Source organism: Enhydra lutris, unplaced genomic scaffold (genome assembly GCF_002288905.1).
Source record: "Enhydra lutris kenyoni isolate GAN:26980312 unplaced genomic scaffold, ASM228890v2 scaffoldscaffold81, whole genome shotgun sequence".
Taxonomy (NCBI): domain Eukaryota; kingdom Metazoa; phylum Chordata; class Mammalia; order Carnivora; family Mustelidae; genus Enhydra; species Enhydra lutris.
The window spans coordinates 1,999,163-2,015,726 of record NW_019154165.1 but is presented as its reverse complement, the minus strand read 5'-3'; the positions used below and the strand labels follow the sequence as shown (position 1 = coordinate 2,015,726).

General features: G+C 54.6%; 2 protein-coding genes across 2 annotated transcripts in view; both read left to right on the top strand.

Annotated features, from left to right (window-relative positions):
• LOC111161023 (kinesin family member 4A) overlaps positions 1–3,162 on the top strand; it is a 114,175-nt gene extending 111,013 nt beyond the window's left edge. Inside the window, exons 29-31 of the mRNA XM_022524466.1 lie at positions 82–198; positions 1,968–2,090; positions 2,362–3,162. Of these exons, the coding sequence (XP_022380174.1) occupies positions 82–198; positions 1,968–2,090; positions 2,362–2,565 (444 nt within the window). The 3' untranslated portion in view covers positions 2,566–3,162. The remainder of the gene's footprint in view (positions 1–81; positions 199–1,967; positions 2,091–2,361) is intronic.
• Positions 3,163–4,929: 1,767 nt separating this feature from the next.
• LOC111161024 (glycerophosphodiester phosphodiesterase domain containing 2) lies at positions 4,930–14,895 on the top strand. Its single transcript, XM_022524468.1, has 16 exons — positions 4,930–5,095; positions 6,810–6,923; positions 7,180–7,283; positions 7,592–7,685; positions 7,855–7,914; positions 8,194–8,292; positions 8,423–8,516; positions 8,675–8,820; positions 8,945–9,027; positions 9,129–9,279; positions 11,317–11,538; positions 11,714–11,862; positions 13,469–13,616; positions 13,771–13,853; positions 14,105–14,133; positions 14,232–14,895. The coding sequence occupies exons 2-16, from the start codon at positions 6,819–6,821 to the stop codon at positions 14,282–14,284; spliced, it is 1,620 nt and encodes a 539-aa protein (XP_022380176.1). The 5' UTR covers positions 4,930–5,095; positions 6,810–6,818; the 3' UTR covers positions 14,285–14,895.
• The last annotated feature ends 1,669 nt before the right edge of the window (positions 14,896–16,564 follow it).

Sequence of the window (16,564 nt, the reverse complement as noted above, 5' to 3'; positions counted from 1 at the left end):
CTTGCAAAAGAAGGGGAGGCACATTACATTGGTCTTCTAGGCCTTGCAGTGACATGTGTTTCTCCAAACCTGGTTTTGCAGTGTTCCTGCAAGGGCTGGTGTGGGAATAAGCAGTGTGGGTGCAGGAGGCAGAAGTCAGACTGTGGCGTGGACTGCAGCTGTGACCCCACAAAGTGTAGGAACCGCCAGCAAGACAAGGTAGGACCAGCTCTGTTGGCCCTCCCCATCCCTTTGGGCCTCCCACCGGTTCCCACCACCCTAAAGCCTGGCTGTCTCCTACACAGCTCTCCCTACCATTCTCATGCCTTCTGCGATCAGAGACATTTCCCTTCTCAGTCCTTCTTCCTCTCTGCTAGCATTGTCGACATAGCCCCTTCAGAAACCACAGCCCTTCGCAGGAGACTGCCAGATATGCAGCTCCCCATGCCCAACTTGGCTGTGAAGTTTGGGTACAATTTCTGAGGCCGGAACAAGGAACAGGAAAGCAGGCAACTACAGGCACATAGACACGCAGGACCAAACTAGTCCAGAGGCTTAGCTGGAGCTCTAAGGGCCACGTGGCAGCTTCCAGGGAGGAACTTAATCCCTCTGACATCTTGAGACATTAGTTGTTTAGACCTTGTCCATGGGAACCAATTACTCCATGCCTCTAGGAAAAGACCCACAGGAGCTTGGTCTTTCAAATAGTCACTGTTGTGGCCCAAGTTAATTGTAGCTGTCCTCCTTGCATTGCTCCCGGAAAGAGCAAACTCAGGGAAATAAAGATTACCTTACACCTACCTGTGCCCATGGCAGAAGCTTGTTCCCTCAGCTCTCTAGGTGATCTACAATAACTCCAGCAAGCTTAGTATAATGATACTTCATCATGCATTTCTTGAACATCTGCATGTGAACAGTTCTGCCCTGGGGCTTCTATTAAAATGACTTCCGCAGCAGACAGTCATTAGACGACTAATGTGACAAGTTGGGGGTCAGGCTGAGAATTGCAGAAGTAGTAGGAGCCGTGGTTCCTCGTGGTTCTTCCAGTTTGGGGTCTGGAGTCCTACGGTGGCCCCATGGACATGCTTCCTGAACAGAGGACCGGGCCTGTCTCAGTTCGACCCTATGTCGATCAGAGCAACTTGCTCTTTACTTGTTTTTTCTATACTGGGCTTCCTCTGAGGATGTCACTTGTCAAAGCGCTGATCTAGTCCCACGCTCCCATTATATGGGGAAGGAAAGTGAGACCCAGAGATAAGCTTAAGTGACTCACCTAATATTACCCAGCTGGTCTTGACAGCTAAGATTAGACCTCGGACTTCCTGACTCTCAATCCTGTTCTGTTGCCATGACAACAGGCTATAATTCTAATCCAAGCTCTACCTAAGAGTCGCCTTGTTACCCAAGTAACTTTTCGCTCTTGGCCTTCGTTCCCTTCTCTGAAAGGAAGACTAATACAGAAAACACCCTGTGGACATGCTAAAAAGGGTAGTGCAGATTACAGAGGATAGAAGATGAATCAAGAAATGACCAAAGCTTGGCTTTGTTTTAAACACTGCTCATGATGTCCACTCTCCTCCTCCCCTACCTTGTCCTTTGCTTTCAGAAGCTGCCTTTAAGCTTTACAATGGTGAGAAACCGCAGGCAGGGTCTCCCTAAGAGCTGCTTCAACTGGGACACCTGGGTGGCTCAGTCGTTAAGCAGCTGCCTTCAGCTCGGGTCATGATCCCAGGGGCCTGGGATTGAGCCCCGCATGGGCCTCCCTGCTTGGTGGGAAGCCTGCTTCTCCCTCTCCCACTCCCCCTGCTTGCATTCCCTCTCTTGCTGTGTCTCCCTCTGTCAAATAAATAAAATCTTTAAAAAAAAAAAAAGGCTTGCCTTGGCTGATCGATGAGGCCCTCAGAGCCGGTACCTCACTGGTTAGAGGGGAGCAGACTGATTTTGGAACTCTGGTAGCCAAACTTCTAATATGCCTGTCTGGTTCTCAGGATGGCCTGGGCACTGTTGAGCGGACCCAGGATTCCGAAGGCTCTTTCAAATTGGAGGATCCCACAGAGGTTACCCCAGGATTGAGCTTCTTTAACCCTGTCTGTGCCACTCCCAACAGCAAGGTAGGTGGGCCAAAGGCCGGCATTTCCAGCTGTCTTAGGTCATCTCTGCATTGGCTGTGACAGCACAGTGGGAGGAAAAGGGGGAGAGGTATAATCAACTTGCTGGGAGGTGGGAAACGGGCATAGGCCAGAGTCTTTTTTTTTTTTTTTCAAGACACCAATCTTGGGGAACACTGCCTACTACAGCGTGCTGAGCATTTGTAGCAGTGTGGCTGGGCAGAGCTTCTGCCCCGACCCAAGATCTCTTCAGACCTGTCTCTGCCCTTCCTAGATCCTGAAAGAGATGTGTGACGTGGAACAGGTGCTGTTGAAGAAGACAGCCCCAGCTGCCTCCAACTCTGGCCTCCCAGAACTGAAACATGTAGCAAAAGAATCCCAAGAAAATAAAGCTCCAGGGAAGAAAAAGAAGCGAGCGCTGGCCAGCAATACCAGCTTCTTCTCTGGCTGCTCCCCTATCGAAGAAGAAGCCCACTGAAGTCGGACTTGTCCTCTCACAGCCCCTATCTGTCTTGGGAGATGCTTTCAGGTTGCAGCCAGAAGGAGTTTCTTTAATGACTCCTCTGGATTTCAGGGTTCTTGCTGTTGCAAAAAAAAAAAAAAAAAAGGTGGGGGGACAGCATGTTACCACATGGGAGGAAATCTTTGTTGGTTGCTGGCCCTTATTCTCCAGCCCCCTAGCCCCAGACTACTACTCTGTCTTCTCCAGAAAGGTGCCGAGCCACCTGCTGAAGAAAGAACCAACTGACCTTCTTGATGACTCATCAGGAGCCAATCCTCAGTACAATCTAGCTCTTTCTTTGTTGTGAGCAGGTAAGGCTGTGCCCCCACCTCCCCGATGGGGACAAGGCCGAGACTGTCTTACCTCTAGGTTGTCTCAGCTTCATGGCAGAGCCTGGCCAAGGTTGGAGGCCTGGCCCCAATCCTTCATCCCCCATCAGGAATGGGGGTGATTGTGGGATATTTCCTGCCCTGTCTCTGGATTGGGTTTTAAACAGTGCCCTCAGTTGTCTTCCATATTGCTGAGGTCAATGAAATCTTTTAAAGTGTTAATATTAAGTAAATAAATAAATCTTAGTCTAGCTACTGTTTGGAAAGACCCTCTGTGCCAGACGCAAAAAGAATCGCCTGTGTTCCTCAGCCTCTGGGAAGGCCCTCGAGGAGAATGAGGGCAAGCACCCAACCCAGGTCTCGCTCACAGTGAAGCTTCTTGTGTGACTCTGGGGTGGTATTGGGAGCTGTTCTGAATGCACTGCAGCCCGGTTTCTTGGCACAGCCTGGCCGTGGGACCACACTGTTGCCCAGTCCCAGGACAGCACAGTCCTGGCTGCCTGCTGTCTCCTTTGAAAGGGGAGGGGTGTGTTGTTTACTCCTTACTATGCATCAGGGTCCCCCAGCTCTGCTTAAAGCTAAAATGAGGCCAGCCCTGGCCTGCCAAACCGACTACTGACTGGCCTCGAAGTCTTCGGAGGAGTTCATGAGCCCTGGGCTAACTATCCCTGCATTCTGATCCCAGTCCCCCCACCTAACCGAAGGCTCCCAGAGCACACACCCCCAGCCCAGCACTGGGCCCACGGAATCCAGGACTCCTCTAGAATCCACCAAACCCCAAGAGAAGGAAACTGAAGGCAACCTATCTAAAATGGAGCCCGCAGGAGGCCTAGGTGGCCAGGCCGCCCTCTCTGGCCTCCAGCCAGCAAGCTGCCCTGCCTCTCTTTGCATTTTAATGACAAAGGAGCAAGGGAGCCTCTTGCCATTGCCAACTAGAGCCCCTGGATACAATGGGAAGGCAGAGGGAGGGCCCCCCCTTGCTCTTGGCAGAAGAGAGCCAGTCTTCCTTCTCACTGTTCCAAATTCAGTACGTGTCGGGGGAGGGGAAAGCGAATTTTTTCCCAAAGAAGATGTTTTTTCCCACCAACGCTGTGCAAGCCTCCCAGGCTTTGAGCCACTGCATCAGCCAAAGAGTAGAGAGGGAAGGTCAGTCAAGCCAGCAACCATCCCCCAGCCCTCATCCCACCCAGAGAGAGCCCTGTGCTTTTAGCACTGAGCTGACTGTAGCATACTAGCCAGCCTTCTCCTGCCAATGGTATGTATAGTAACAGCATCTTTTGCATGTGTTCATCTTCCAAAAAGCTTGTGACCCTAACACTACACTCTTCAGATGATTCCTAGAAAGAGACTCTAAATACCTTGGGGACAAGACAGCAGGAATGACACAAGGCTCGCTACATCCTGAATGTTCATCTCCTGTCTGGGGTGATGGGAAGGGGAGGGCTACTAGTGTCACCTAGGATTCACAAGGCCCATGGGGACCCTGGGTCCAGAAACAGGGCAACTTGCTACCCAGAGTTCAGGAAGTAGCTTGCAACCCTGTATGGGGTTTTCCATGCACCTTATAGAAGTGGAAGTAGGATCCCAGGAGGGAAAGGAGGCTAATGAATCATGGCCATCCTCCCAGGGATCTTGAGGGAAATGCTAGACTCCCTCTCTCCCTTTCTCTCTCTCTCTCTCTCACACACACACCCCTTCTTCCCAGGGGGTTGGCTGGGCCCCTTCTCCTCACTGCCAAGTCACAGAGTTGTGTGGTCACCTCCCCCCAGCTTCCCGCCCGCCAGTGCCCTCAGCCCTCACCTCCCTGAGCCCCGGGACAAAGCCCCGGCAGTGACTGAGAGGGGAACAGGAGGAGGGACAAGAGGGATGGGGAGGGCCGCACAAAGGAAAAGGAATTCCTTACGCCAAGCCCCCCAACCAGCAGGCAGCGAGTAAAGAAGCAGATCTGCTCTCCCTCCCCCCCTTCGCCCCCCCAACACTGGCCATAGAGCAGCTCTCAAGCCCTTCGGACATAAGCCACGCAGCCTCCTGTAGGTGGCAACAGTGCCACCTGTTTGACCGGTGGGGCTGAGCCAAGGACTAGAAGAGGGAGGAGACAGACAAACTCGGAGAGGAGCTGGGAAGCAGTGCAGAGCAGAGCAGAGCGCAGAGCTGAGCAGAGCTGCCGCTGAGACAAGGTGTGAGGGCTGGGGAAGGCTGGGGGTGACAGGCGGGAATGGTGGGGTGGAGACTGGTTCCCACCAGCCGGTGGTGGGGCTGGGGTCCAGGGATGGAGCAGCACCCCTGCTCAACTTCCCTGATTGGGGTTTTCAGGCTACTGAGATCCTGACCCCAGCCTACAGACAGCTCCTGGAGGGAGGTGGGACTCTGGAAGACTGTGTCTGGGGTACAAGGGCAGGACCTGAAGGGAGGCAGAAGTGTAGATGGAGCCCCAGGCAGGCTACTGGAAGCCAGTCCCAGGATGGGAAGAAGCAGGGGACTCCCTTTAGGCTGTTTTTTTTTTCCCCTGGGAAGGGTCTCAGAGAGGGGAGAGTTTTCCTTCCCCTAGCTACAGCCCCCTTACCCCTCCACTCCGTACCCTAATCCTCCTTTCCCAAGGCCCCGGTGGGGTAAGGAGGGCAGTTTCAAGAGCAGCCACACCCTCCTCCTTTCGGGGACCGGCCACTATGTCCCCCTCTAAGACTCCACAGCTTTCGGGGGCCCAGATGACAAGGGCTTGTGTCCCTCAGATCACACACACTGTGTGTATCCAGGGGTTCCTCTACACACTCGAAGCCATCTAGAAACCCATTAGTACTGACAGCCACTAGTGCGTTCACACATACCAAGGCTGACACAAATCGCACACCCTCTCAGGTAGAAAGATACACACCCAGCCTAGTTCGGGGACCAGTAAGCCAGCTAGGTCTCAGTGTGACCCAAAAGCACAAGGTCTAACAATCCTGGGGCCCCAACACAACCACGCCCCCCACCACACTCAGGGGCGCACGCGCGCATACACACACACACACACACACACACACCTTTGACCAGTATTTGTTGTACTTTCACCCAAGTGAGCTCAGAGGGTGGGGCCCCGAAAAGGGAGAAGGTGGAGACTGGGTTCCTGGCTGGGGTTGGGGGGGTGACTGGGCAGGATGACTGGGCAGGAAGGGACACGACTGGGGTGAAAGAGCTTGGATTTTCCAGGTGTGTGCGGACAGGAAAATGTTTCCTTTGGAAGGCTGGGAGGAGACCCAGGCAACCTGTGGCCCTCCAGTCTTCCTCTCACTGACAGTGCCCCTTGCCCCCTGGGAGGTGGAGACTAAGGATCTTTTCAGTCAGGGCTTTGTGGTGTATGCAATCTCTGTATCCATAGCAACTGGCCAACTAGTGGGGCCTTCCTTAGCCTCAGGTCAGAACTAGAACCTCCGCTTCAGGTTATTCTTGGTTCCTGGGGTGGAAGGCTCCCCACCATGGGGCTGCCTGAAGCTTGGCCAGATCGGCCTCAACTTGCCCGAAATGAATTTGCCCCACCCCAGGCAGTTTCTCCCAAGCCCCCACCCTTGGGCAAGCACGCAATCCCCAGAGCTGGATGGATGCTGTTAACCATGGAGGAGTTGGGGCGGGTGGGTACGCATCCCTCCTGCAAAGAGGCTGGACCTCCTGGGTCTCCCACTGACTTTTCAGGTCTCCAGATTCAAGGGAAAGAAAGACCCCAAAGATTATCCCCCACCCTTGGCTCATGTCCTTGTCCAATCTGGCATTTAGGGCAGCCCCATGACCTCCCGTTGCTGAGCAGCGGCCCAGGCCTCTGCTCCTCCCCACCCCCAGCTCCTCAGATATGCTGGGAGGGAGGCTGGGCTCCGCCTTCTGCCAGGGTCCCTGATGGCTGAGTGTCCCTTCTCCCAGGCCCTCACCATGGCCGAGTCCCCCGGCTGCTGCTCCGTCTGGGCCCGCTGCCTCCACTGCCTGTATAGCTGCCACTGGAGGAAATGCCCCAAAGAGAGGATGCAAACCAGCAAGGTGGAGTAGGGATGGGGGGGGACCGGAAGTCCGAGGCAGAGGCCGCCTGGAGGGGATAAGGAGGCCCAGTGTGCTCAGAGGCAGCTGGGGGGAAGGGGCTTTCTCTCCCCAGGAAGAAAATCTCTCTCTGCCCGAAGAGCAGAGCAGAGCAGAGCAGCCCAACGCCTGGCAGGAAGCCCCCTTGAGCTGCCATCCGTTGGGGACTGTGAGCTGGAAGTGGGGATCGGCTGTGAGCTTCTCTCCTGCCCCTTTGCAGTGCGACTGTATCTGGTTTGGCCTGCTCTTCCTCACCTTTCTCCTCTCCCTGGGCTGGCTGTACATCGGGCTCATCCTTCTCAATGACCTGCACAACTTCAATGAGTGTGTCATGGACCCCCTCCTTCCTCAGCCTCCACGTTAATCTCTACCCCACCTTGAGACCCCTGGGTGCTCAGTCATCCCCAGCCCTGCCCAGCTGCCCTGCTGCCCAACCTCCTTAGAAAATTCCTCCACAGAGTCCACGTCCCACACCCCCCACCCCCGTCAAGTCCTTGGGGCCCCTGGCCCCATGAAGGGCTTCCCCTCACTCCCTTCTGGTCATCCTTCTGGGCCCATCCACCTCAACTCCCCTTAGGCCACTATTAACACCCCTCCCCTCCACTCAGGCACTTTCCTCTCCCTTCCCACAGATTCCTGTTCCACCACTGGGGACACTGGATGGACTGGTCCCTGGCATTCCTGCTGGTCATCTCTCTACTTGTCACATATGCATCCCTGCTATTGGTGGGTCGGGGAGCGGCCCGTCTAACGCCCCCCCAACTCAGTCCTCCCTTCCTGCTCAGCTTCTCTCCCTGGCCACCCAGGGGAGGGCCCGGGGGAGGCATCAGCCTGGGAAGCCCATCTCAGGGACCCCTCTGGGTGCCTCATTACTCCCACCACCCTCTGCCTCCAGCTCCTGGCCCTGCTCCTGCGGCTCTGTGGCCAGCCTCTGCATCTGCACAGTGTCCACAAGGTAGAGTGGGGGATGGGAGTGAGCGGGAAAAGGGAGGCCCTGGGCCCGGCACTCAGCCAGTTCTTTGCTAAGCACCCCAGTATTCTACCCGTGGACTCAGGCTTAGGACCTGAACCCCAGTAAATTTGTGTTGAGTGAAAGAAGGAACGTGGATTAGTCAAGGGGAAAGAAATGGTCCTGTTGTCATAGAGTGTGGGTGGGGGTGGAGGGAGGGGCACAACCTGGGGAGCTATGAGCCCAGGTTGACAAAGAAGGACCCATTTAACCCCGGTCCCCCAGATGTTGCTGCTGCTCATTATGCTTCTTGTGGCCGCTGGCCTTGTGGGACTGGATGTCCAATGGCAGCAGGAATGGCGTAGCTTACGTCTGTCACTGCAGGTGAGTGACTGATCCCCATTGCCTAGGTGGGAGCCTTGGCCTGCGTCCAACCCCCTGGTCCCCAGGGCTGCGAGTAGCTCTAGACCCAGGACCTGGGAGGGGCACTAGAGAGAAGAACTCTTCTCCACAGGCCACAGCCCCATTCCTTCATATCGGAGCAGTTGCTGGCATCACCCTCCTGGCCTGGCCCGTGGCTGACACCTTCTACCGTATCCATCGAAGAGGTGCCAACTCCACTCCTTGACATACCCCCACTGGCCATTGATGCTTCTGCCTCCTGCTGCCTGTTCTACTGCACCTGCACTCTGCTCTCTGCCCGCCCCTACCCCACCTCAGCTCACCCACCACCCTCTCTCCATAGCCTATGCCCCACTCCCCACAGGTCCCAAGACTCTGCTCCTGTTCCTATTTTTTGGAGTTTCCCTGGCCGTCTACCTGGCCCCACTATGCATCTCCTCACCCTGTATTATGGAGCCCAGAGACTTACCCCCCAAGCCTGGTCTGGTGGGACACCGAGGCGCCCCCATGGTGAGCGCTGAGGGGGATGCTGGCAGGGTGGAGAGGGTCTGCTCCTCCAGGCTGCAGCATCAGGCCTGTGAGCTCCCAGGCTCCCACCCCTCTCTGCTACCTCCCTGTCAATTCCCTTGCCCAGCTGGCCCCCGAGAACACCCTGATGTCCCTGCGGAAGACTGCTGAATGTGGAGCCGCTGTGTTTGAGACCGATGTGATGGTCAGGTGAGAGAAGCTGGGGGCGCAGAGGGATGCAGGAGGGGAGCTCGGGAAGTGATGAGCAGTCCCAGAGCTCAGCCCTCTGACCACCCCCTTTGTGCCCTCAGCTCTGATGGGATCCCCTTCCTCATGCATGATGAGCACCTGAGCCGGACCACAGATGTGGCCTCTGTGTTCCCAGCCCGAACCTCCTCCCACAGCAGTGACTTCTCCTGCGCCGAACTGAAGAAGCTCAATGCCGGGACCTGGTTCCTAGAGGTAAAGACAGCCTCACAGAAGAGGCAACCACCTGTAGGGCCACTTGGGGGAAAGTTCATTCATCAATAAGTATTTTCTGAGCCCTGTGCTGAGCTACTGGTATCCAGTCTCTGCCTGCAAGTCACTCCCTCCAAGGACAGGACAGAGCTGAGCCAACAGGCTATCAGAATAGGAAAGCTAGAGTGATCACAAGACCTTTACGAAATAGGGAGGAGAGAGGGCCACCTGGGTGGCTCTGATGGTTAAGTGTCTGCCTTGGGCTCAGGTCATGATCCCAGGGTCCTGGGATCCGAGCCCCACATCCAACTCCCTGCTCAGCAGGGAGCCTGCTACTCCCTCTCCCCCTGGCCCTCCCCTTGCTTGTGCTCTCTCTCTCTCAAATGAATAAATAAAAGGTGAAAATAAATAAATAAGTAGGTAAGTAAATAGGAGAGAGAGCAAAGCTGCTGTTTGGCTCAGTGGGCATGGGAGAGGATCAGGAGCGGTTTCCCAAGAAAGAAGTCCTGAACAGCACATGAAATGACAGTAGTTTTTAAGGTGGGGAAAGCAGGGACTATAACTCTAGTCAGAATGAAGAGCATATGCAAAGCACAGAGGCATGAAGAAGTGTTTCCAGCAGACAAAATTGGCTCAGTGTGACCAAGAGATAAAATTCATGGGAGCAGTAGGAAGTGGGACTGGCAAGGGGAGCAGGGGTTTGGTCTCGGAGGCCTCTGAATGCCAGACCCAGTTCAGGCTCGGTCCTGTAGGTGACAGAAAATATTCATTAAGGGTACTTTATTTCTTCAGTTTCTCTTTTCCTGATTATCAAAGTAATACACATTCCTCTTAAAAAATTAAGCATCAGAAAAATAACCTAAATGATGAAAAGCCTCCCATAATCCAACTCCTGAGATACTCATTGCTAACAGTTGGACACATAATTCCATGTGTCCATATACATGTATGTACACACATGTACTTTTCATTTTGCATGAATAGGATCACTTCATATATTCCTTTGCAACTTGACTGGTTTTTCATTTGAACTTTATGTAAGATGACATGTCAGAGGGATCAAGATCGGGGCTATCTGGGTTTGACTCCTGGCTTCACCACCTGCTAGCTAGTGTGAGCCTGGGCTCCATTCCTTAGTCTCTCTGGGCTTCATTTTCCTCATCTGTAACACGGGCATCATAACAGTACCTTGGGACGATCAAAGAAATTAATATACATAAAGTACTTCTAACACTGCCTGGCACATAGTCAATGCTTAATAGGTATTAGATAGCTTTGCTTTGTCCGTGTTGGTGATTAGGAGGTAAGTCATTTGTTGATTACAAGGGGACAAGAGGAGAGTGGCAGAGGTTTGGGACAGCCACTAGGGATGGAAGAAGGAGCAAAACAAGAACAAGTAAAAGGATGGTTAAGTGGGGCACCTGGCTGGCTCCGTCGTTAGAACATTCGACTTTCAAGATCATGAATTCGAGTCCTGCATTGGGCATAGAGCTTACTTTAAAAAAAAAAAAAAAGGATGATGAAGTGGCGCTAAAGGTGAAAAAGGACTAAAGTGACAGTCCACACGATGTGCTCTGCCCCACAATTCTAGGTCTGGAGGAGGCAGACAATTATAGAATTGAATCAGAGTTTGGGATTTTGGTGGGGGTGGGGGCAGGCAGGGCAGGAACAGAGTGGAGGGTGCTGTGGAAAAGTCATTCAAGCTGTGGATGAACCAAGGGTAGGAGAGGATGTAGGTGTGGCAGAAAGGGGTTGATGGACTGGGAGGAAACCAAAGGGTCAAGACCCCAGAGGTCTATATGAGACCAAAGAGAAAATGTAGCAGGAAAGAGGAAGTAAGGAAACTGGGAGGGTGGGAGGTTGGGAGGTGGGTGTCACAGCGTAAGGTGTTAGATGGTCTGGAAAGGGCTACAGTTGAGAGAAAGAAAGACCGTAGCTCAGAGGTGCACAGAAGCTGGGCGCCAAGTGGGGAAAATGAGTGAAAATGGAAATAGCCTAAAGGTTCCTTCTGGTCTTAAAATAATTTTCCTGTTCTTACAGAGGCAACCCTTCTGGGGGGCCAAGCGGCTGTCAGGCCCTGATCGGAAGGAGGCTGAGAACCAGACGGTACCAACGTTGGAAGAGCTGCTGAAGGAAGCCGCAGTCCTTAACCTTTCCATCATGTTTGACTTGCGTCGCCCCCCACGAAATCACACATACCATGACACATTTGTGAACCAGACCTTGGAGACCGTGCTGAGTGCAAGGGTGCCCCAAGCCATGGTGATATTGCCAGGACCCAAGTGCTCCCTCTTGCCCCTCTCCCCAGCCACTGCCTTCCCAAGGCCCACCCCAACTCATATACTCCCTTCTGTGGTCAGACCTCTCTTCCCCCGCCCCCTGGTTCTGGAACCCCCAAACTCTCCCCAGCTTCACGCCCATCTTCCCTGAACCACAGGTCCTTTGGCTACCGGATGAAGATCGGGCCAACGTCCAACAGCGGGCCCCCAGGATGCGCCAGATATATGGACAGCAGGGAAGCAACAGAACTGAGAGGCCCCAGTTTCTCAACCTCCCCTACCAAGACCTGCCACTCTTGGATATCAAGTGAGTGCCAGGGGAAAGGAGCCGAGGGGACCCCAGGAAGCTCCATGGCAGGGTGGAGACACCTCAGGGAGGACAGAAGCCGTTCATTTATTCACGTGTACAACAAATATTTATCAATATATCTAACACTCACTCTGTGTCAGGCACTCCCTGTGCAGGTTTTGGGCATACATACCAGCGAAAGAGACAGATCATAAACCAAACAAAGTACACACAGAGTGGATAGTGATAGGTGATAGGAAGGTAGTGAGATGGGGAGATGAAGGAGAGCCCTCAGGTTTGGGAGTGAGGGCTCAAGAGGGGCCACATTGGGAAAAGTTGTTAAAGACGTGCTGTCTGGGCTGAGACCTGACCAGTCACATGGAGATCCTGAATGATGACAAGAGCTGCAAGAGCAAGGACAGCAGCCAAAGGAAGGGGAAGCTGAGGCTGGGGAGGTAGGCAGGAGTCAAACTGGGTAGGCCCTTGGAGGCCACAAGAATGGTTTTAGATTTCCTTCTTCACCAAAGAGATAAGTGCAAGAGAGAATAGGTCCAGGTGAGAGACGAGAGAGTGCCAGATGTGAGCTGGGCCCCAGAAGCGGACCGAGCCAGTAAACAGGATAGACTGCAAATCATGCAGTTGCCAAGGTCTCTTATAAGGTCCCTGCGGTCACAGAGGGGAAAAAAAAACCCATGGCCTGAATGATAGCCCAGTAATCGCAAGTATTTCAAGGACCTCTCCCAGAGCTGTCACCGTGGAGGGAGACACGACATTGGCTTTGGCCCTCCCTTAGTCTTGCCCTAGCCAACCTCAACTATGGATCATGTTTCCAAAAGACATGAATCAGTAATGAATACACTGGTGATGAAATCAGGGCCCCAAAAGGCCTACACACTCCAAGACTGTGGACCAAATGTACTGACAGGAAAACACAACAGGGATAGATGCAGAGACCCCAATCTGCGGTCCAACGGAAGTTCGGTTGCAACAAAGACAAGAGAGATCCTGGCATTCAGCAGGAACATGTGCGAGAGAGACCGGGGCTTTGATTGAATAGTGTGCATATTAAGTCATCGGTGGCATGTGACATTGCCAAAACCAACCTGACCCTGGGCTGCCTGAGCGCAGGCATCGTGCCCAGAAGCCAGGAGGGGTTTTGCTGTACTCAAAGCTAGGCCAGGCCCACCTGGGATATCACGTTCAGAGGCAAGCCCCCACACTTGAAAAAGAACACTGAGAAACTGAAGCAAGGACAGCTTAGGCGAGGTTTGGATGGCCAAGGGAAGGAGCAGGCAGGTCCCCCAGCCCTCGGGTTGAAGGAACTAGGGCTGCTGGGCCTGGGGACATGGTCACCTGTTCCTCAGACCTCCCAAGGACTGTCGTGGGACAAAGAGGAGAAACACATTCGGGAGCCCCAGATGGAAAAGCTAAGATCCAGAGGTGGGCCCCACCAGGAGGCAAAGTGCAGTCATGCAAAGAAAATCACCGTTGGTCAGGGGCTGCTGTGTAAAGATCAAACTGATAGTTCCTTGGCAGCGAGGCTGTAGACTCAAGCGTGGACGGGGGCTGTCTTCTGTGCCTCGTGCCCCGTGACCCTCGATGTTCCTGTTTCCCACCTCCACAGGGCACTACACCAGGATAATGTCTCGGTGAACCTGTTTGTGGTGAACAAGCCCTGGCTCTTTTCCCTGCTCTGGTGCGCAGGGGTGGATTCGGTCACCACCAACGATTGCCAGCTGCTCCAGCAGATGCGTTACCCTGTCTGGATCATCGTAAGGGCTCTGGGACTGTCCCCCCACGCCTTCCTCCCCTGTCCCCGCTTCTCCTTAACCCAGGCCCTCTCTTCCTTACATAGTCCATGCCCTTCCCCCATATAATACCCTTGGCGCTCCGGCCACCAACAGGTGCCTCTTCCTCTTCCCGTAGCCCCCTCAAACCTACCTAATGATGTGGGTCATCACCAACTGTGTGTCCACCCTGTTGCTTCTGTGGACCTTCCTCCTCCAAGGGTGAGTGCTTCACGCCTCGGCTTCCTGGGTCTTCACTCTCCCCACAGGGTCCCGGGGATGGGGGTGATTCAGACCCACATATGCTGCCGGGAGCACAGGGTTGGGGCTATGTGGTTCCTTTGAGGGTCTGAGACCCTTCCTTCTATGCCAAATTGGCTGGAACCCAGGAAAGGCAGTGTGGGGGAACCTGGGATCCAAAGGTCATGCATGAAGCTGGCTGAACTTGTAATGGGAAGCTTTTCTCCCTTTAGGAGATGTAAGAAGGAGAGAGAGAAAACTGGTAAGGACATTCTCCCCTCACCTCAATTTTCCTCCTCCTCTAGCCTGCCCTTTGGTCACTCCCTATATGTCCTCCCCTCTCCCCACCCCTTGCTCTAGGCTTAGAAACAGCAGTGCTGCTGACCAGGATCAACAATTTCATAATGGAGTGAATGCCCAACCCTGGACCCCCACCAACCAGAGCCTGAGGCCTGTCTGGACTGACTAACAACAGGGAAGGGAGAGTGGCTGAGTGGGGATGGGGTGGGGTAAACTTGGCCAACGGAAGGTTTTGAACCGTGAGGGCCCTCTGCACAGATTGTGGGCATGCAGCAAGCTTCCACGGAGTCTGACTCCCCTCAGGGTTTTGACCTGAGGTGGTTGGGAAGACAGTCATGGGAGGTTTCTCCCCAAATGAAACTAGAACAGAGGAAGTGGGAAGGAGGTTGCCACAATAATGTTTCAGATCTGCCTGTACCTATTCTTGTGTAGAAGGCACAGGGTGTGTCAGGGACAGACCAGCTTGGACCAGTGACCGGAGGAGATGACAGAACGGCCTTTCCTGAGAACTAAGATGATGGAAACACTAAACCCACTCCATTCACTGTCCCTCCTGACCGCCGCAATTTAACTGCTTTCCTGCTTAGATGCTGGGGGCTTAAGAGCCCATGTAGCTGTTTAATTCTGCACCTATAGGTGGCTTTTTGCTGTTCACAGACTTTTCTTCAAGACTGGTTGGCTCCTCCTACGTTGTTAAGCTGATACTTAATGAATTTAACCCCTGTTGGGTCGCGGTCTGATCTTTTCAGCGCGGGGGCTTGGGTTGGGGGGTGCACCTTCCATCCCGGCCTCATGTGACATGACACTGAGGGGTCATTAAGGGGAGGTTCTTGGGCTGGAGGCGGGAGGACCACCTCCCACAATGAAGGGCTGCAAGAGAGGAAGCAGGAAAGCAACCCCCGCGGGGGACACTCTGGGGGGCCCGAGGCACGCTGTGCAGAGTTGCGTTGTAGCTCCACCTTGTGGTCACCTGCCGCAAGAAGAAGGCTGCGTCAGCCGTCACCGTGACGTATGAATGCCACCTGTTTTCCGTGCGGGTTGGGGACCTGTGTCCTTGACTCTAGACCCTAAGGGTATAAGCCGATTTCCACAAAATTTTCGCCTCTCTGAGCTGCGGCGCGCAGGGTCTGGTTCCCAGGCCCTCCTTCCCCTCGAGAACAAGTTCCCCAGTGTGTTTGCTGTTCGTGAGGTCCTGGGCTAAAACCAGTGAGGCGCTGATCTAGGGTGAGGAGTCCGGTAGAAGGGGGAGGGAGGGGGCCAAGGCAAAACCGGGGACCGGAGCAGGCTCTGTGGCCGACTCTTCAGTCCCCCACCGCACCAACATTCACCCCCGTACGCGTCTCCATACGAAAGGAAATTGAATTAAGACGCTGGCGAGGTCAGGAGTTTCGGTTCTCAATTCCTCTCTTCTCGCCAGACTGGGACCTGGGGGCGGCACTAGCCCCTCCGGACAAGACCCTACTCGATTCCAAGGCAGCCCCCTCTCACCCCAGCCCGGGGAACTACGATTCCCAAGATACCCCTGACCGCTTCCGGTCTCGGGATGGACGGAAGCGTGTTTGAATTTGTATTCCCGCCCCCTCCTCCGTCTGGGTCCCGCCCCTTCCCTTCTCACCGCCCCGCCCCCGCCATGGATACACATGCACACACGTACACAGGCAGTGCTCCAAGCCAACATACCTGGCCTGCAGCTGGCGCGGTGGGAGGGGGCGGCGGCGCTCAAGGGAACCGGAGGAGGTAGGCGCCTCAGGAGCCAACGCCACGGCTGCTGTCTGGTCCCAGTCTCCTCGGATGTCCACGCCGCCTTGCAACAGCCAGGTCTCCCTCACGCACTACCTTTTCAAGCTGCATTTCCTTAGTTTTTCCTTGTTCCCGATCCGTCCCTCCATCTGACCGACCGCTGGCCTCACCTCCGGGGCGCGCAGCCTGTCAGGTACTGCCAGGCTCTCACCTCTCAGCGCGCACCTCCGCCCCGCAGCCCTACTTTTCTGCCCCTTCCCAGGCGTCCAGCCTCGCAGCCCAGCAGCCTCTAACTCACCTCCCCTTCCGACCCAATCCTGACACTCTCCAGGCTGTCCAGCCCCCGGGGCCTCAACTTCTCAGCTCCCAGGCTTTCCGCAGCAGTCGTGTAACCGCCGGAATGCTGGGACCTAGTCCCAGACCCTAAAGCCCCTAGCCCCTGAGTCGTCGGCCCTGAGCCTGCCACCGCCTATCCTTACCGTCTTCCCAGGAGGACTGGGCGGCTATGGTTCACTTAACTTCTATGAGGCCTTCGGCTGGAGACTGGGACTGACAAAAACTTAAGGGTGGAGGGCCTCAGGGAGCTGCTCGTTGGGGTTGGGGTGCAGTTGCTCTCCGTTATTTTTAGCTGCTGACTCACAGCTCCTGGCATC

Bases quoted from the DNA above. Each gene is read 5' to 3' on its own strand.
- LOC111161024 (XM_022524468.1), top strand. From the start codon at position 6,819: ATGGCCGAGTCCCCCGGCTGCTGCTCCGTCTGGGCCCGCTGCCTCCAC. The intron at 8,821-8,944 runs GTGAGCGCTGAG...TCCCTTGCCCAG, and splicing joins GACACCGAGGCGCCCCCATG to CTGGCCCCCGAGAACACCCT. The intron at 11,539-11,713 runs GTGATATTGCCA...CCTGAACCACAG, and splicing joins CAAGGGTGCCCCAAGCCATG to GTCCTTTGGCTACCGGATGA.